This window comes from Phodopus roborovskii, unplaced genomic scaffold (genome assembly GCF_943737965.1).
Source record: "Phodopus roborovskii unplaced genomic scaffold, PHOROB, whole genome shotgun sequence".
In the NCBI taxonomy this organism is placed as follows: domain Eukaryota; kingdom Metazoa; phylum Chordata; class Mammalia; order Rodentia; family Cricetidae; genus Phodopus; species Phodopus roborovskii.
Genome location: NW_026125806.1, coordinates 111,875 through 132,500, shown reverse-complemented (window position 1 = coordinate 132,500; position 20,626 = coordinate 111,875). Strand labels below are relative to the sequence as shown.

Below are 20,626 nucleotides of genomic sequence, written 5' to 3'. Positions count from 1 at the left end.
GACAGACAGACAGGCAGACAGATTCAAGGAAAGAGAGACAGTGGAGAGTGAGATCAGAGATAGGAAGGTAGAAAAAAGATCCATGGATGGATAAAACAGAGATTATAGAAAGATCATAGGTAGGTAGACCCCTGGCCTCTCCAGTGTAAAGCTTTCTTTCAATCTATGTGTATATTGAGAGTTCTATCTCATGCTAAAGTGAGGGCTTCAGTGAGCACTCTAAGCTCTGATTTCTGAGAAGTAGAGTCTGGTGGTAGAGTGCCAGATTGTTCAAACTGGTGAGGGCAGACTCAGACTCATAGCCTGCATGCCAGGAGCCAGCACTGTTGAGAGATGAACTTCCAGCTACAAGCCTTGCAGAGACAGAGGAAACAGCAAGTAGTGGATTTCAGTAGGTAAAGGTTTCAAGTGACTCCAGGCAGGAATGGATGAGCATACTGGCCTTGGCAAGGGGTGTGGCAGGGTAACATGGAGGGCGGGAAAGAAAAGAGATGTGGGGGTTGTCTACTAAGATGGTGTTCAAAAGATGAAGCTCAGCAGGATCCAGAGTGGCTGGATCCTCAGCCATTGTGGTGAGAAGACGGGTCAGGCTATGGCATCCCACAATGCCATTGTCAGATTTCAAGGGTATTGACAGTGGCAAACCCCATCTTGACATCTTTCACTCGGGGTCAGATACCCTGTAGGAAGGAGTGGCTCCTTCCCTATCCAGGAAGACAGAGAGGACTGTGTGAAGTACTAGAGAACACAGGAGGACCTGAAGCTTCCCACAGGCCTGCCTTTGGGATCCCTCATGAGCCCCTCCCTCCTTCTCTTAAGCACCAGGACCTAAGAAATGTTTTTTGTTTTGTTTTGTTTTATTCCTCATCTTAACCTTGTCCTCTGTTCTTCCAATATCTTTCCAGGTGGAAATGGAACCAGAGAGTTCCAGACAACCAGCAAACCCAGGACTTGGCAGCACTTAGCTTTCTCAGTCCCCCAGGGATGGTCAGGGCCCCGGACCCAGGTCAGCAGGAATGCCTCATGATAACGCAAAGTCCTTATCCCCTGACTGCCATGCACAACTCCTCACTGTTTAAATAAGTAAAGGATTGGTGCATTATGCTCCCTGCGCCTGTCACTGGCACAATGCACTCAGGCAGTCCTCTGGTCAGCCCAGGGTTCCATGAGTACCAGTCTGCACACAGGTGGGGCAATCCCTTTAAAAGAAAGACCTCTGCCCACTTAAGCTCTCTTTCTAGCTCCTGTCCCTCTGCTCTCTTCTCTTTCTGCTTTTCCAGCTCTCTTCCTGCTCTCTCTTCTCACTGTTCCCCTGGGGCAGACAGGGCGTTTCCTATCTCCTTCTTACCTTCTGTCCTCTCTCTATCTCTGTATCTCTTTACCTCTTTTCTCTCTCCTTCCCCCCTCCCTCCAGTTTCTAATAAAACTTCACTTCTCACTTAATCTCTGTGTGCCTGGCACTTTTGTCCCCTGACTCAGTCACCCTCACCCATCATGGAACCTGCCATGGTCCCCATGCAGTGTCTCATCCTAACAGATCTACATGTTGTAAGACTGTCTCCTTCCAGCCCCAGGGCATAAGCAATCTGTCTCAACCTCCACCACATTCTGTACTTCCAACAGGTGCAGGAAAGTATCTTCTCCAGGTGCCACTTCAACTTGCCTCCTTGTCTGGGGAGCATAGCAATACTAACTCTGTTGCATCATGGCATTAGGTTTCCACTGAGAGCTTTGGTGTGTGGGATGCCAGCCAGGCAGCCCTTCAGTGTCACAATTGGGTACCTCCCAAGTCTCCATCCCTAGCCATGCACAGGCTTGCCATCCCTGGCACACACCTAGCTGCACTTTAGGATCCAGTTAGTGTGAAATACTGGATCTTTGCTGTGCCTCTCAAAAGTTTGGTTTCCCCATTGAGCCCTTAAGCTGCCTTACTTTGTCAGGATCCATCCTGTCTTTCTCCTCCGTCAGAAAAGGAGAGTAGTAGCAACTTAATTTCTCCCAGTGTTGCCACCATAAACTTCCTGCGCACGTGTTCCACATTGCTGATAACCCCTTTACCTTCAGATAGCCAGCTCGATGTTGTCCAAGAAACGCAGAGTGTCTGGACCAGACCCGGAGGTGGATTCTTACTCGTCTCCTACACCCCCTGGGTCAACCAAAGTGAGTATCTGACTTTACAGGCTTTCAGGATGGAAACAATAGGTGGAGGGTGGTAAAGTACCTCATATTTTTTTCACATGGCCAGCCCCCATTACCCTTATCTCTCCTGGAACTCCGTGTTGATTTTTAGGGAACGTCAGAAGACAAGGACATGGACATCGATGAAAGCCTCTACTCGTCAGCTGTGAGTAGTATCCTAGGGCAGGAGATGCAGAGTGGAAGGAGACAGGGTGGGTCAGGCCCTAACGTGGAGTTCTTTGCCGACAGATATGTACTAGGTCATGAGGCAATGAAGCACCTCCAGAATTTCAGTGTACTGATATCAGGCCTGCGAGGTCTGGGTGTGGAAATTGCCAAGAATATCATCCTTGGTGGGGTCAAGGCTGTCACTCTCCATGACCAGGGCACTGCCCAGTGGGCTGATCTTTCTTCCCAGGTATCTCGTTTTGGCTTCTCCTTGTCTAGGTCCCAGCTTGTGCACTGCCTGTGTTTTCAGCACTGTCATCCTCCATCCTTTCTGTAGTTCTACCTGCGTGAGGAAGATATTGGCAAAAACCGAGCTGAGATATCCCAAGCTCGCCTTGCGGAACTCAACAGTTACGTGCCTGTGCATACCTACACTGGAGCCCTAGTCGAGGACTTCCTGAGTGGTTTTCAGGTATCCCCAATCTTCCTGCCTTTTTCTTTCAGCTTTGTTGTCATTTGGGCGGCCTCGGTGTGTCAGACTTTGTGCTGGGAAACTAGGAGGTGAAGGCAGTAGTTAGAGCTCCCCAGAGGGGCAGATTCGCTTGTACAAGGGCTCTGAAACAAAGCACCTGCATGTGTAATTCTCAAGCCTTGCACAAGCAGGTGTAATGAGAGGAAACTCAGGCTGACTGGGTTGTCAACTGTCGCTGTGTATACCCTGGCTGTAGGTAAATTAACTTAGCCAGCTCAGACCTCGTACGTGCAGCACTACTATTATATTTGTTGTGTTTGGGAGTGTGTTTTTTAAAGCTTTTCTCTGTCCCTTGAGTGTGTCACCCTTGAGACTTGTGTGTTCACATGGAGAAGGCTGAGCCCGACAAGCGTGGGTGTTGTTTTCTTCCCCCTTCTCCTTCAACCTTGTCAGCTTTTATGTTTCATTCTCTCCCTCCACCCCAAGCCTGAGCCTGTTGGTCTTTACAGGTGGTGGTTCTTACCAATACTGCTTTAGAATATCAGCTGCAGGTGGGTGAGTTCTGTCATAGCCGTGGAATCAAGCTGGTGGTGGCAGACACTCGGGGCCTAGTTGGGTGAGTTCTTGCCTCTTCCTTGTCTGACTTCCACTGGATGTGGGCGGGCGGGGTGTCTTCCCAAGCCTTCAGGTCCTCCTCCACCAAACACATCTGCATTAAGCTTTTGCTTTGTTTTGCTTTGCTTTGCTTTTCCTGTGCGGTATGAGCATCATCTGATCTGCTCCAGTACCTTGAGAGCTGGAAGGCCCTGTGCTTAGTCCAAAGCTCCTCTCCTGTTGCCTCCCTCCCTAGACAACTGTTCTGTGATTTTGGAGAGGAAATGATTCTCACTGATTCAAATGGGGAACAGCCACTCAGTGCCATGGTTTCCATGATCACCAAGGTAAAAGGACGCCAGCCCCATAGGTTCTAATGCGGAACTGGGTGGTAATTGTCCTTTCTTTTCTCTGCTTTTCCTATTTTCTGCACGCCTTCCGTTTTCTCTCCCCTCTCCTCCCTTTCTTTCTTTTCTTGACGTTTCCTTTTCCTGTCCCTCTCATTTCATCATTCTTTCCGCACCCCAGCCCCTCCCACCCAGCCCTCCCCCCCTTCAACCCCCCACCCCCACCCCCTCCTGACTGTTGAACTAGGGGCCTGTCACTAAAACAGTTGAGTAGCCTGCCACCCAGGTAATACTGTTAGCCACTAGTTGACCTTACTTGCTGTCAGCATGCCCTAGCCTGCAAATCCTGCTTGCTGTTTGCTTTGTTTTTGTTGTTTTGTTTGTGTTTTTGTTTGAGACATTCTCAGTAATGTAGCTGAGGCTAGCCTTGACTAGAGGGTGACCTTGCTGCCTTTGCGTCCTTAGAGTTGTGACTAGGAGCATGCTGCTTAACTCTTACTTTTCTTTCCGAATCAGGAGAGTCCGGGAGTCGTCACCTGCTTGGAGGAATCCCATCACGGATTTGAGAGTGGTGACTTTGTCTGTTTCACAGAAGTTCAGGGCATGAGTGAACTCAATGGCATCGGTCCCATAGAGATCAAAGTTCTGGGTATGGCAAGCCCAGGGAAGGAGGTTGAGAAGTGGTAGTACAGAACAAAGGGAAAAGTGGCTCTCTGTGATATGGGCTGTCTCCGAAGCCAGGAGATCCACTGTAGAGCTTGCCAGGTACACTGGGCTTATCTCAGACTCAGCATTGACTTACCTCTGCCTGCCCCCAGAGTGCTGCGATTGAAGCCATGTGCCACCTGGTGAAACACTGCCTTTAACTTGTGCCACCCCCGCCACAGCCCTCCCCCATTGTTGCACTGCTGTTTGTCAGACAGCCCAATCATTCTTGGGTTTACTCCCTTTTGATTTTCTGGGATGTAGCTTAGGCAAATCCTTCCTAGTACATAAGGCCGGTAAACTAGGTTCTGATACACTAGGGCCTGGAAGGATGGCTCAGTTGTCAAAGAGTGCTTGTTCTATACTCCTCATGACAGGATTTGGATTTAGACACAGCCTTGTAAAATGCTGTTTCATGGTAGGACACGGCAGTACCTATGGTACTGTAGGGAAACCCTAGCACCGGGGAGGTGGGAGGGGCAGATGATCCTGATGGGGTCACCTCAGCCATCCTACCTGCTTCTCTGAGAAAGTAACTGGAGGTCATAAGGTGGTGATGGAGTTGAGGAGAATCACCTACAGTTCTTTAAAACGGCTAGGGTATGCAGTTGGCCAATAGAGTGGATCCCCACAAAGGCGTGAAACTAACACAGCTCCTGTGAAGATAATGTCCCTTAAATTAAGAAAAGTAGGAGAGGCCTGTGACCTCAAATGCCGTCAAAGTAGCATGATGATGTGTGGTACTATTTGTTACATGCAAGGTATTTGTGTTATATATTTGATGCTGGCTTTCATTGCACTGGCATGCTGAGCTTCATCCCTAAAAGATTTAACAAGTTAACCTTGGGACTCAACTCCTTTCTGTGGCCCAGACTTGGGTGAGTGGGATTACTAAACACTCAAGGAGGTCCCATATTTTCTGGCATGATTTCTGCACAGGCTGGGACCTATATGATCAGTCATCGATGAGACAGGACTGAAGGCTGTCTAAAAGTTGTATGTAGCCTTCCAGTGGTCCTGGGCTCTGTGAATAGAAACTGTTTGTCACAAAGGGAAACCTGGCTCTCAGGAGGTAGATGCAGGAGGATTAGGTATTCAAGCTCATCCTTAGCTACAGAATAAGAGCCAGCCTGCGCTATAGAAACACTAGTCTCCAAATCAAGCAACAGACATTGACAATTGCTTTTGTGTGAACATGGACAGGTTTTTGGTTTTGTTTTTTTTTTCTTCTTGTCACTCACTAAGTAGGAGTAACACAGTAGTGGACATTAATACACCAAGTAGGTCACAAGTACCTAGTTTGATTCCCAGAACCAGTGTTGGATAACACACATGCTATGGCTTGCATCTCTAAGCATAACTTTTGGAAAATGGAGACAACTGGATTTCTTTTTTACTCTTGTTTTGTATTTACTGACGTGTGTGTGTGTGTGTGTGCGCGTGCGCACGCGTGTGTGTGTGGTGTCGATGTTTGTGTTTCTGTCTGTCAGGTACGGTAGTGTGTCTATGTGTGACTTTCTGTGTCTATGTCTCTGTGTGTCTCTCTGGGGCTGTGTGGTTGTGTATGTGGTGTCTCTGGTATGTGTTTGTATACGTGTGTCAGTGTGCGTGTGCTTACCTATGTGTGTGTGTGTGTGTGTGTGGTGTCGAAGTGTGTGTTTCTGTCTGTAAGCTACGGTAGTGTGTATGTGTGTGACTTTCGATGTCTATGTCTCTGTGTGTGTCTGTCTGGGGCTGTGTGGTTGTGTCTGTGTGGTGTGTGTCTGTATATGTGTGTCAGTGTATGTTTGTGTGCTTACCTATTTCTGTGTGTGTGTGTTGGGATGCCTTGGTACAGACACATGGAGCTTCCATTGTAGCTTCTGCATCTAAACCAGAATCCTGTCTTCTGGGAAAGCAGGGAGCACTTGGAATCATTGAGTCAAATTGTTGATCAGAAGGGGAATACTGTTCCCTCCCATGTTTTTTTCCCCCTCTGTGTTGCAACAGAAGCAAGATGTGTCAGCACCCAGAGTCTGAGGCCAGAGAAGTGAGATTGAGATCACTCTGCTTGCTTTGGGGAGCTGCCTTTGAACTCTGAATCCTCCTGAGTTGACTTCTGGCATTCTGGGATGAGAGTTGTATACTCCAATGCCTTTGGTGGGCGTGGTTTTTGCTTGGCTTCGTTGTTGCCCTGGTTTTCCCCCCCAACCTTCCCTGTCCCTCCCCCACTCCTCTGAGTAAAGCTTGCTGTATAAAACATACAACTAAGGTGTTAGGCCTGTAGTGTCAGGTTTTTGTGCTTTGGTTTAGTTGGTGCATTGATCTTTGGAGAGTGGCTGAGGCACTGCATGGGCTGGCAGTCTTCTCCATCTTTTTCATCTTTCAGGTCCCTGCACCTTTAGCATCTGTGACACATCTGGTTTCTCTGACTACATCCACGGAGGCATTGTCAGTCAAGTGAAAGTATCTCAGAAGATCAGCTTTGTGAGTAGGTGGGGAAGGGTTGTGGGTAGATGAACTCATGTTTTGGGGATTCCTAGGTGGTTCACATCTGGACTTGATGATCCATTTTCCACAGAAACCACTACTCGCCTCCTTGACAGAACCAGATTTTGTGGTAGCAGATTTTGCTAAGTGTCGTCACCCTGCTCAGCTGCACATTGGTTTCCAGGCCCTGCATCATTTCTCTACTGAACATGGCAGGCTTCCTCGGCCCCATAATGAGGTAAATGTGTAGAAAGCCAGCCAGACACCGTGGCGTGTAGTGCCTAGTCTCCCTGCAGTAGGGTATGATAGATACTCTCTTGGTTCCTTGTATCCAACCAGGAGGATGCAGCAGAAATGGTGACCTTAGCACAAGCTGTGAACACTCGAGCATCGCCAACAGTTCAGCAGGATTGCTTGGACATAGACCTCATGCGGAAGCTGGCACATGTGGCTGCTGGGGATCTGGCACCCGTGAATGCCTTCATTGGTGGTTTGGCTGCCCTGGAGGTCATGAAGGTCAGCAGGAGTGGGGAAGGTGCTGTGCCTTGCTGAAACCATCTCTGCCCCTTAGTTGCAGTGGCTGCTGACAAGGCTCTTTTCCCAGGCTTGTTCTGGGAAGTTCATGCCCGTTAAGCAGTGGCTGTACTTTGATGCCCTTGAATGTCTCCCTGAGCACAAAGTGGCTTTCATGGAAGATAAGTGCCTGCCGGTAGGTCAGTGGGAACAGTGGGACTTTGGGAACGTCTTGAGGGGAGCCTCTGTCTAACCTGCCTTTGTTCTCGTAAATCTAGCGCCAGAACCGTTATGATGGGCAAGTGGCTGTATTTGGATCTGACTTCCAAGAGAAGCTTGGCAAGCAGAAGTACTTCCTGGTGATTGACACTAATGGATTCTCTCTCCCTCTCTCTGTTTCTGTCTTTCTTACTGTTGTTCCCTCTCTGACACTCTCAAACACCCCCCCCCCGTCTCTCTCCCTATCCCCACGCACTCTCTCCCCCTCTCTCCCACATCCTTTTGAGGAGGGAGGGGTCTTTTGGTTTTGGTATCCTGGTCACATCACCATGTTGAGGATATGCCTGTGCATCTCTGTTTTTCCTTTGTTTCCTCCTCCCTCAGTCACCCATAGGATTTTCCAGCCCTGTGACTTTGTGGTGTTACGTGGTGTTACGTGTGCTTTCACGTGGGCACTCACTGTTACTGATTAGACTGTGTGCCTACTTCCAGGTAGGTGCGGGTGCCATCGGCTGTGAGCTGCTCAAGAACTTTGCCATGATTGGCCTTGGCTGTGGGGAAGATGGAGAAATCAAAGTTACAGACATGGACACCATTGATAAATCAAATCTGAACCGACAGTTTCTCTTCCGACCCTGGGATGTCACAGTGAGTACCATGGGGTGGCTTTCTCTTTGCTTTGGTACTAACCTAATGACCTTTATGTTTCAGCTTTCTGTGTCCTACATTCGTTCCTACATTTCAGTCATTCAGGTGTGAGATCAGTAGACGTTATTACCTGTCACATTGTTTCATTGGCCTGGTTTTCCCTCTTAGCAATCTCAAGATTGATGCCTGTTTATTTCAGATGTGACCTTGCGAGATGGGGTAATACAAGCATACCTGGGAATTGTCTAAAGGTCGGTGTTCCCTTGACTCGCTGCTCATAATGCGCTTCTCCCTAGCTTCATTTTACACTGTGCATTCTAGACCCTGGATTTAGAAAACAGAAGGTAACAAAAGAAATGTTCCTGGCCCCATGTAATGGGTGTAGTGCAACAACAAGAGAAATGTTCCTGTCCTTCTCTAATACGGTACAAGGGAGCAGTTTCCTGAAGCCTCTTGATGTCCTCTTCCTGTAACACGTGTACCGACTCTGCAAACCCAGTAATATCTTAAATGATCTTAGATACTATTTGTCTTTCCTTACCCAGATTGCTCCATCAGTGGAAAGGAGAAATTTCTTCCATACTTGTGGGATGCCTTTCCTAGTTCTGTGAAGGAATTTTCCAGAGATGATTGGGTTGTGATGACATACATACGTATGTAAATGATAAGGTCAGACAGGGCAGGCTTTGTGGCACTTGCCTCTAGGTAGACTTCCATCATGGGGAGACCGATACCTCTGAGGTTATGACCAGCCTGGACCACAGGACAAACACAGTAAGCAAAAGCTAGCCTGGCATGGCACAGGTACCGAATGTACAGCAAAATAGAACTTAAAAAATAATAACCTCAGGAGATGAATAATGTTCTATGTTTGTAGATCCCCTTCATAGTCTTTAAAGTAATAGAAAACGGATTTAGGACTTTAGGAATGCCATGGACATAAAACTACATCTGTTGTCAGGTAGTATGTACACGAATTTTACAAATACACAGATTTGTAAAAATCTGATGTGGTGTGACTCCTCAGGGAAATTGTGTGTTAGAAACATTATTCATGATAAATGCTTCCTATTTATCTTGACATCCTGTGCTAAATGGACTCATGCTTTAAATAGTCTGCTTGAAGTTCTAACATGGTGCCCAAAGCTCGTCGTTTGAAGAATGTTCTTAGCACATGTTTGACTACTGTTGTAGTGAGTGAGTACATGGATGGGGACTATGGTTAATATTAGAATGTCAAATGTGTAAGAGAAGTAACAATTGGGAATGTCAGAGGGGGCTGGTTTTCAGGGCTTATGAAGACTTCCCCCCCCAGGGAAATTGGCATTCCAGGAATGAAAGGGGTATGTGGACGAACACGTAACCACGCAAAAAAGTAGTGGAAGCCTGAAAGAGGTATGAATGGGGCTGTGTGATGTTAAAGAATAGAGAGTCCAGGCAGATGAGGTCACAATCGGTTTATACCGTAAATGAAGTGGGACCAGAGGAGGATTTTGAGCAGTGGTATGTGACTCAGACTTTCAAAGAACCTTCTTGTCTGTGGTTTTAGTTAGGTTATTCTGGATGTAGTTAACTGAAAAAACCAGTAGGTGTTAGGCCATTCTGACCCCTTGCTTCTTCTTTCAGTTTTTCTTTCTACTCACCTTTAGAATTTGAATGTGCTTACACACTAAAATGTAAACACCACCAGCAACATACCCACGTACACACACACACACTCACTCACTCATTTATGATCTAAGAAAATACCAACTTCAGGAGACTCAAAATAGCCTGTATCCAAATTTCTTTTATAATTCTTAAAGCACAAGAAAACAGAGACTCACTCCTGTGGATAATAGGAATACTTAGTGCTGTCATAAAAGAGCATTCTTTGGTCCCTAACCTCCTTTACAGTATCCCCCTCCCCCCACAGGTGGTATTTACATAATTGGAGCCTGCTTCTCATTGAGCCTTGTTTTGCTCTTCATGAGATAGATGTCTCCCCAGATCTCTCGATGGAGTTGTTGTGTGTCAGTGCACGGGAAACAGCTGTGTTCTCCATATTTCTACACAGAAATTAAAATCTGAGACTGCTGCTGCTGCGGTGCGTAACATAAATCCACATATCAGGGTGTTGAGCCACCAGAATCGAGTGGGCCCAGAGACAGAACACATCTACTGTGTGTGTGTGTGTGTGTGTGTGTGTGTGTGTGTGTGTGTGTGTTAGTGTGAGTGAACACGCATGTGCTTGTGTGTTTTATGATGTTCTTGTGTTCCTGTGTTTACTCTACATTCCTGCTGCTCACCTGTCAATTCCCCCCACATCTCCCTGAAGGTTTATACATGGACCGCCATTGTGTGTACTACCATAAGCCTCTGCTGGAGTCAGGCACAGTGGGCACCAAGGGCAACGTGCAGGTGGTTGTTCCCTTCTTGACAGAATCCTACAGCTCTAGCCAGGACCCACCTGAGAAATCCATCCCCATCTGCACACTGAAGAACTTCCCCAGTGCCATTGAGCACACCCTGCAGGTGATCAACCTTGGGAGGAATGGGAGGCAGAAGGGTTGGTTAGTCAACAGGTCACCAAGCCTCTGCCCTTCCCAGCCTCCAAATTCCCGTTTGCTCTGTGCTGTGTGCTGTGTGCTGTGTGCTGTGTGCTGTGTGCTGTGTGCTTGTCATTTCATTCTGTGAACTTAGGTGAATCCCTTTTCCCCCCAGATCCATTGTCTTCATCTTACCCTGTTGAACAACAATGCCTGTTGAACAACTTCTCCTGGCGTCCACCCCCTCACTGGCCCTGAAAACCTTTGTCTGCTTTTTGTTTCTTTTGTTTGACCACCAGCTGTACCCTATTCGTTGAGCCATAGAGGTTGAGTAACTATGCCTGATTTTTCTGTAGCAAATCTGTCTTACTCAGTGTCATGGCTATGCATTGATAGACACCTGCAATTTCCTCTCTTTTGACCTTAGTAGTGTGTAGGTGTGTTCATCTGTTGAAGGATAATTTCTTTGCTTGTGTCCTTTATCTCTTATGGATATGCTACCTCCTTTCGAGTGTGTGTGTGTGTGTGTGTGTGTGCGCGTGTGCGTGCGTGCGTGTGTGTTCATCTTTGTTACTGGGGTTCTCCAAGTCTTCCTGGACTTGTTTGTATTTTTTAACCCCATGTATGTGTTTCCTTTTCCAGGGGACAAGAAAAGTGTTTTCTCTTGTCTCTTCTGGTCTTCCCTCACAACTTCCGGCATGCCTCTCCTTTTCAAACACCTAAGTGAACACCACCCTTCCACTCCTGATTTCACCTTGGGCAAGTGCTACGGGTTCACCAGATTCAATGGTGTTCCTTCACTTTTCAGAGTACAGCCACCTGGAGGAACTCAAGACTTCACTTCCTCCTCAAGACAAACTCGTTGGATTCAAGATGTACCCCATTGAGTTTGAGAAGGTATTTGGTGGGTTTCACAGGATGGTTAGTGTGATGGGCACAGAGGCCTTTGTCAATGCTGGGGGCCTAGAGTGGCGTCCATCTGTTTCATGGAGAAGTTTCTTTGATGAAGGGTGAGAGCTACATCTGTGGGTATTTTAGAATCAATCCCCAGAGTGCAGTTAGGAATGAGGCTGGTGAGGTAAAGAGGTACTAGCAGCTTCTTTAAGATGGCTTAGGGGCCCAGTACTTGGCTTGATTTCCACAAACCACCAATGGTTCCTTTCAGTATGTTCAGTGGATACATCTCCAAACAACTGCCCCACCTAAGACTCAGGAAGGGGAGGGGGCGGGTGAAAGGAATATAAGATCCAGAGGATAAAGATAACTGCTGCTTTGAGAGCCTGTCACCTTGACGTGACAGTATACACTAGGGCTTCCTAAACAAGACCCGAACGGAGATGGCACCAAGAGACATTTTCCTGTTCAAAACAACTTTTACATTTAAATATATTTTGATCATATTCTTCCCTTTGCAGTTCATCAACCCCTCCTTCCCCACCCAGCTTTTAAGTTCATCCTCAAAAAGCAAAAATGCAGTACGACAACAAAACCCCCAAAACAACAAACCCCACCAAACTGCAAGGAATTAAAAGCACTCACACACATGCTACCTGTTTAGTCCATTATGTGCTGTTCAACTCCTCCTGAACATTATACCTGCCTTGAAGTAGTTGTTAACACTCGGTTGGAGAAAACTGATTTTCCCTCTCTGGGAAGGTACAAATATCTGTTCACTTCATTGCCTTTACCTAATGACATTACTCTTGTACATCATTTATTTTAAGTGTGTGTGCGTGTGCGTGTGTGTGTGTGTGTACATGTGTACTAATAGCAGAATAATATTAAACAAAAACTGTCCAGCAGAAGGCAAATTTAGCTCATGAGAAGGGACATGAGTCAGAGACCCACCCACATGTTTGCACATTCATGAATTCCATCAAAAACACTGATGTGGAAACCATAAGAACTTTGCTTGTGTTGACTTAGAGGGCCTTGTTTGTTTTGATTCGCCAACGCCTCTGAGGCTTGCACTCTTTCTGCCTCCTCTTCCTCAAGGTGTCCTGAGGTCTGAGAAGTGGAACTTCATGGGTCCATCCCATTTAGGGATAAGTGTTCCAAGGTCTCCCACCCTCTGCATAATGTCTGGCCGTGGGTGGATGTCTATAACCCATCTGTCACAGAGGGAAGCCTCTCTGATGCTGGTTGAATAAGACGCTGATCCATGTCGATTAGGGGTCATGATTTCCTTCTTTGCTTTTAGACCAGTATGTGCTTTCACACTGGGTCCCTAGCTAGTCTCAGGTTCTTGATCAGACAGCCAAGCATGGTCTGGTATGGGTTCCTTCTCATGGTGTAGGCCTTACAATCAAATCAGTTACTGGTTGGTTACTCCCGCAAACTTTGTCCCACAGTTTCCCTACAGTATATTGCAGACAGGACGCAATTGTAGATAAACTGTGGTTAGCTTGGTGTTTATCTTCTCTGGAGAGAGTGCAAATAACACACACACACACAGAATGAGAGAGAGAGAGAGGAAAGAGAGAGGTACACACATGTATATATGAACATCCACATATGAATGTATATATGTGTAGGTGTGTAGATGTGAGTATGAGTTTTAGGTTTTTATATACCCTTTTTACATCACCTTACTTTGAGCTGTCTCCCCATAGTCTCCCTTCATTTTTCTTATATGGAGAATCACATTTATTAATTTTTGTATATAGAACATTCCTGCACTTCTGGAATAGAGCCTACCTGATCATGGTGGATGGTCTTTTTGAAGTGTTCTTGGTTTAGGTTTGCAGTTTTATTGAGTATATTTGCATGGTTGTTAAGTATTTTTCATTCACATTCAAAAGGGGACTTGGTCTTTCTTTGGCATGTATGTGGTCTGGTTAGCAGGGTAGCTGCGGTCTCACAGGTGAGTTCTGCAGTAGAGCTCTGTATCTACTCTTTTAAATAGTTTTTCAGGTATTGGCATTCAGTATCCTTTGAATGCCTGATAGAATTACATGCTAAAATTATCTGAACCTGGCCTTTCTTTGGTTGGGAGACTATCATGATTTCTCTCCCACTGTAGATTATAAGTCTTTTTAACTAGATTGTCTGTTCTTGTTTTAACTTTGGTAAGTTAAGTGTGAAGAAAATTATCCTTTTGCTTAGGTTTTCCAATTAGGTGGACCACACATGTTCCTAAAAGTGTGTTTTTAAGCCAGGAAGTGGTGGTGCATGCTTTTATTCCCAGCACTTGGAAGGCAGGGCCAGGATGAGCTCAGTGAGTTCGATGCCGTCCTGGTCTACAAAGCAAGTTCCACGACAGCCAGGCTTACACAGAGAAACCTTGTCAGGAAAGAGCAAAAAGTAAAATTAAAAAGAAGAAAGAAAGAAAAGTATGTTCTTTCTTAAGATGCTTTGAATTTCCTGCCTGTTGTCTTCTTTTCATCCTTTATCTTTTTTGTGAAAAGTTTGTTAATATGAACTGACTTTATTAAAGAACGTACTGTGTTTCATTGTGTTGTTTGTTTGTTTTTTTTTCTCTTTTATTGATTCCAGTCCCAATTTTATTTCTTGCTGTCTACTCCTGTTGGGTGTGACTCCCTCATTTTTTTTTCTAGAGCTTTTGTGTGTGCTGTTAAGTTGCTAATTGGAGATTTCTGGGTTCTCATCCATAGGCCTTTAGTGCCTACTAACTTTGCTCTTTGTACCACCCTCAGTGTGCCCTTGAAATTGGCTACGTTGTGTATCCATGACCATTCAGTTCTAGGAAGTGTTTCATTTCTAATTTCTGTCTAGACCCTTTTGTCATTCCGGTAGAGAGTTGTTCATTTTCCATGAGTTTGTAAGTTTTCTATTGTTGACCTCCAGCTTTAATCTGGTGTGATTTCATGTTTGGTACCTGTTGGGATTTCTGTGTTGATCATGTAACATGATCAGTTTTTCACACACCATGGGGTGCTGATAAGAAGGTGTGGTCTTTTATGTTTGGGAGAGATGTTTTATATATTTATTTAATGTTTATAAGTATATATCTGTTAGACCCCTTTGTTTTGTTTATAAACACAGCGCCTCCATTTTTCTCTTTGTTGTTTTCCTGGATGGCTTGTCTGTTGTTGAATCTGGGATACAGAAGTCTCCCACTATCTGTTTGTATGGATCAGTGTGTGCTCTCAGCTGTAGTAGTGGTAGTGTTTCTTATGAAGTTGGGTGCCAGTGTATTTGGGGCATAGACATTTAGGCTTGAAATGTCCTCTTGTTTGGCTCCTTTTTCCTTTGATGCAAACATAGTGTCCTTCCATCTCGTCTATTAGTTTAGTGTGAAGTCTGTTTTGTCAGACATTAACATAGCTACACTAGCTTGTTTCACGGTTCCATGTGCTTGGAATATCTATCTACACCTTAATACCTTGAGGGGATGTGTAAACTTCCCAGGTATTTCTTGCATGGAAGAGAGAGGTGGATTCTGTTTTCACGTCCCAAAGTCCATTGTTAGCGTGTGTGTGTCTTCTATTTAAGTATGTTAGACTACGTATTGAGCAATATCAATGACCAGTAAAATTTTGTCTTGGTGGTGGTGGCAGAGGGAGGTATTGGTGATAGAGGTGGGTGGTAACGGTGGGTGGTGGTGGTAGGTGATGGGGTGTGTCTGTGCCTGTGCCTGTGTGTGCGTGTGTGTGTGTGGCATGTGCCTGCATGCATGCATGCTTTCATGTGAGCAGGCACCACCGGTGCCTCTCTCCTTCCCTTCTATGATTTTCTGATCTCGGGATGTTCACTCCCTGCGTTTTCATGGTTGTGGTTAAACTGTTTAGGTCGCAGTTGTCCTGTCACTTTTTGCAGGGCTGCATTTCTGGATAGCTGTTGCTTAAATATGTTTTCCATAGGGAGTATCTTATTTTCTCCATCTATGGTAAATGAAACTTTTTCTGGGTACATTAATCTGGGCTGGCATGTGTAGTCTCTTACAAGTATATATAGTCTGTCATCTGTCCATCCCAAATTGTTCTCTGAGAAGGTGATTGCAATTCCATTATTCTGCTTCGTCACTTGTCCTTTATCCCTTGCAGCTTTTTAACATCCTTTCTCAGTTCTTCATATTTAGTGCTTTATGTGGTGTGAGGACTCTGGTTTTTCTGGTCGAGTCTTTTTGGTATTTGTTGTGTGTTGTCGTACCTTTATAGGCATCTCCTTTAGGATAGAACAATGTTGTCCTATTGTTTTGTTGGAAACACTTTCTGCGCCTTTGACCTCTGATTTTTCCAACACCTCTATCCTATTATTCTTAGGTGTCCCTGATTTCCTGGATACCTCAGGGCAGGTGTGGATTTTTAGAGTTAGCGTAGTCTTTGACAGAAAGTTTCCATGTCTTCTATGTTATCTTCAACCCCTGAGATTCTCTCTTGCGTCTCCTGTGCTCTGTTAGTGAAACTTCCCTCTGTAGTTCCTCTTCAGGGTCCCAGATTTTTCATCTCCAGATTTCCCTCAGTTTGGGTTTTCTCTATTGATTATTTCTCCTTTGGGTCCTTGCCTGTTTTGTTCATTTCCTTCCACGATCTGTTTGTGTTTCCAGAGGTTACTTTAAGAGATATTTACTAATTTTATCTTGAAGGTCCGCTGTCGTATCTGTCAAGGCTGCTTTATGGTATTTTACTTGTGTTTCAGCCGTGTTGGGACCGCTGTGTTTGGGTTGCTGGGCTCTTGTGGAGACATAGTGCCCTTGCTGTTGTTGATAATGTTTTATGACATCTTGGTATCTGTTGGTGGGGAGGTTGTAATTCTAGGTGCTGAAACCTGCTCTTGTCCTTGTTGGGATGAGCAATTACTTCCTAGGTGTCTGTTCTCGCTCTGCTATTTAGGAGGGTATGGTGGCTGCACATTGCTTGTAGGAAAATCCTCTGGGGTACTGACAAGTGTGGGGACTGGGGTTTGCAGGTAAATAGTGTTGCTTGCTGTTGGGACCTGAGACCTAGGAATTGGAGTAGGCTTGGGATGGTGGGAGGGCTTCTCAAAAGGGAGGGAAGTTAGGTGTTTCACCAGAATCTCATTGCTTATTACCTTTGTTAGGGGGCTGGGGGTGAGAAAGGGGCACTGACCTTGGAAGAGCTGACTTGGAAGGGATGATGTGGAAGTAGCTTACCTGGATCCCTGCTGGGCAGGGCATGCCTGTGGGTTCCCAGGGAGTGCCTCCTGAATTGCAGGGTTGAACAAAGCAACTAGTAGGTTGGAGACTATGGAGGGAAGATCTGTGGAATCTTAACAGAGATGAAGTGGCAGGAGAGGGTGCCACATGTGATCTGCTGCAGAACTAGGAATGAGACTGGCAGATTTGGTTCGGTAGAGCTGAGGGAGATTGGGGGTTTGGACTTGGAAGAATTCAGAGAGAGATGAGGATGTGGTTTAAGTTACACCACATGTTTTCCAGACCAGAGTGTCCTGCATTATCCAGGGAATCCTGAAGTATAGGGCTGAGATAAGCACAAGACAGAGACAGTGGGGTGGGGGGGATAGGGGGAGGGGAGAGAGAGAGAGAAAGAGAGTAAGCATGGGAGGGAGGGTGGGAGAGGGAGAGAGAGAAAGGAAAACAAGTGACAAGTGTAGGTGTGTTAAGAGGAAAAGCTCTGTGGGATCCACAAGAGATGAGGTCTGGGGTGGGGAGCCTGCTTCACCCATTCTGCTGTGAAGATGATAGTGGGCGACTGGACTCCCACGAGGAAGAGAATGAAAGGGGAAGGTCTACAGTACTATACCTGGTTCCCGGCAGGGCAGGAGTGGCCTGGGAGTTCTCAGGGAGTTGCCTAATAGGAAGGGAGGTGTCTCATGGAATCCAGCCCAGGGACAAAAAAGTAGAGGCAAAGAAGGGAGTCTGAGAGCAGGAGAAGTATTCCTCCCGAGTCTTCTAATTGCTTATTGTGTACAAAGTTGTCAGCCCTGCAGTCATGGATCACATGTAATGATCACAGACTTAGCAAGCTCTGTTTATATATTTAGGGGTATTATTTAAAAGTAACCTGGAAGGAGCCATGCTTTTTCAAGAGAAGAAGCAGGGCTTAGAGGATTTGGGAGTGATTTGAATGAGGAAAGGAGAGAGAGAAATGGCATAATTACATTTGGCTTATTAAAAAAGCAATTTCATGATAATTACAAAAAGGCCCTTAGGCCTTCAGTACATCATGTAGTCACCGGTGTTCTGGGGAGAAATTTGTGTCCTGCAGAGATGTTCACCTTAGTTCTCTACTGAAAACAAGGATGATGACAGCAACTTCCACATGGATTTCATCGTGGCAGCATCCAACCTGCGGGCAGAAAACTACGGCATTTCCCCGGCAGACCGGCATAAGGTCAAAGGAGTTTTACCTACCGTTGACCCTTGCCCAGGGTGTTTTCCTTTGGGTCTTTGGTAGGCCCCTAACACCTCTTACTCAGTAATCCCTGTTTTCACTGTCTGTCTTACAGAGCAAGCTGATTGCAGGGAAGATCATCCCAACCATTGCAACCACCACAGCAGCTGTAGTCGGGCTTGTGTGTTTGGAGCTGTACAAGGTGGTTCAGGGACACCAACAACTGGAGTCTTACAAAAACAGTTTTATCAACTTGGCTTTGCCTTTCTTTAGCTTTTCGGCACCCCTGGCTCCAACCTGTCACCAGGTATGGTGCCAAAAAGTATAGGTAATGTTGGTGTTGCCGTTTAGAAGAGCTGGCAGCATGGGTTCATTGTGAGTCCTGTCTGTCTTCACTAAATCAAACATTTAATGCTGAGGTTGGGGGAAGGAGACAGCTGGGTCTTTGTGGTGGGTGTCCTTTTCGTTGCAAAGATTCCAGCTGCTGACTGACTGATCATGCTCAGTTCAGGCCACAGGAGTGTTGTTGACAAAAGGGCTGTGGTTAATACATGCTAAGAAGAACATTTGGGGTGGGGGTAGCCCCTCTCTTAGCACTTGTCTTGTCCTCCAGTACTATGATCAGGAGTGGACATTGTGGGATCGCTTTGACGTACAGGCACTACAACCTGGCGGCAAGGAGATGACCCTCAAGCAGTTTCTAGACTACTTTAAGGTAGGGAACTTTCCTCCTGGAACTCCCTGTGTGTGGGGAGTTGTTCATTTGCTTTAGCACTGTCCATCTCACAGTCACCACCCCCTTCCGTCTGAACCCCTGCAGACAAAGCACAGGCTGGAGATCACCATGCTGTCCCACGGTGTGTCCATGCTCTATTCCTTCTTTATGCCACCCCCCAAGCTCAAGGAACGGTTGGATCAGCCGTGAGTTAGCCTCTCTGGGCTGGTGGGAGTGGAAGCCTCCTGGGGGATTCTCGGCATCCCACTGAGTGTGCTACTCACACAGTTCACTTTCTTTCGCTGTAATGTGCCTCCTCCCTTCCCTTCATATTTGCTGTCTTCCCTCTTAACTCTGTGTTCCCTGGCTTCAGGATGACAGGGATTGTGAGCCGTGTGTCAAAGCGAAACCTGGGCCATCATGTGAGGACCCTTGTGTTTGAGCTGTGCTGCAACAACGAGAGTGGAGAGGACGTCGATGTTCCCTATGTACGATACATCATCCGCTGACCTCTTACTGACTCTTGTCTTTCAGTTGTGTTAGCCTGTGTCAGAACCCTTCTAAGGTGTGAAGACACCTGAGTCCAGACTTGCTTGTTTCTAGAATTTTTCATACCGCTCTTCACATGGTTTGGCACTGGAATTCACAGTAATAAAATTTTCAGTCTATAAGCAGTGTGTCTTCCTCTCCTGTCAAGGGTGGGAATGCTGTAATCCCGGTGAAGAAGTGGAAGCCTTAATCTAAGATGAGTAGGTTACAGGGACAAAAAGTCCAGCAGCGCAGAAGCAGCATGCACGGTGTCCAGTATTCAAATACAATACCGAAGATGAAACGTCCACTCCTGTCATACACTTGTGTTATGCCGACTTTCCCCTTGTTGTGTCTGCTTGGGGAGAACTCACTGTGGTGGCTGCCTGTCCACAGTGAGGTCAGCCCTTTCTTTCTCCAGCCTCGCATCTGTCATAGTGATGTTCAGACGAAGCACAGACCCCAGTTCCGGCTGCTGTGGGTTGGGATCCTCTGTCTTACCTTCATCCTGCCCCTTGATTGTGTGTCCCCTGCCAATTGCTCATCTGAAATAAGGGGATGAAAGGTGGTTATTAGGGATAAAGCCCGAAAGTTGATTGCTACTTCACGTGTGTAGTATTATTGAGTATGTATCTACCTGCCTGTGTTTTTTTGGATTTGCTATTTGCACTAATCTACCTCTTTCAGTTGGGACAGCTCTTTACATTTAGGAGAATTGTCAGGTCTCGGATGCCCTCCCTGTAACACCCATTCACGCCCCCGAACCCGGGCACATAACCTTTTTGCTCCTTGAGTCAGAACTGTATTTGCGTGCATTTTGCCATTAATCTCTCTGTGACTTGAGGGTTTCTTGAGTTGAAAATGTTTGATGCTTTGCTAGTCGCCACTTTTGTGAAAAGTGTTCATTCCTGAGACGACGTGATTTCAGGTACCTTGTTTCCTCATGTGTATATTGCATTCCTGTTTCTTCTGCAGTGCCGGCGTCCCGTGTCTGAATGACTGTTGTCTGTATTTGACTTGGAACGTGCTATGAAGAGTTACATTGATTGAAAGACAGCATTGCGCAGTATAGTTATGTGGTTGGCAGGTGTAGCCTCTTGGAGCATCTTTTCTAAGCCCTTGGAGGTCTGAAGTAATTCTGGAGAAAATACCTTTGTGAATAAGTCAAGGGTCACTTTTCCTCTGACAGCGTTGAATACTCTTTGTCCAGTAGTGTCTGCATTTTTCATTTTTAATTAAAATGTCTCCCTATGATACATTTTGGT

The 20,626-nt window shown here is 46.1% G+C and overlaps 1 protein-coding gene across 1 annotated transcript; it reads left to right on the top strand.

Moving 5' to 3' along the window:
- Nucleotides 1-2,076: 2,076 nt before the first annotated feature.
- LOC127217719 (ubiquitin-like modifier-activating enzyme 1 Y) lies at nucleotides 2,077-19,361 on the top strand. Its single transcript, XM_051178725.1, has 20 exons — nucleotides 2,077-2,160; nucleotides 2,291-2,596; nucleotides 2,684-2,818; nucleotides 3,328-3,434; nucleotides 3,669-3,759; nucleotides 4,276-4,408; nucleotides 6,833-6,930; nucleotides 7,025-7,171; nucleotides 7,273-7,449; nucleotides 7,538-7,642; nucleotides 7,725-7,805; nucleotides 8,158-8,313; nucleotides 10,370-10,475; nucleotides 10,631-10,861; nucleotides 11,650-11,738; nucleotides 18,026-18,118; nucleotides 18,234-18,425; nucleotides 18,732-18,833; nucleotides 18,939-19,039; nucleotides 19,207-19,361. The coding sequence occupies exons 1-20, from the start codon at nucleotides 2,077-2,079 to the stop codon at nucleotides 19,340-19,342; spliced, it is 2,670 nt and encodes an 889-aa protein (XP_051034682.1). The 3' UTR covers nucleotides 19,343-19,361.
- Nucleotides 19,362-20,626: the final 1,265 nt, after the last annotated feature.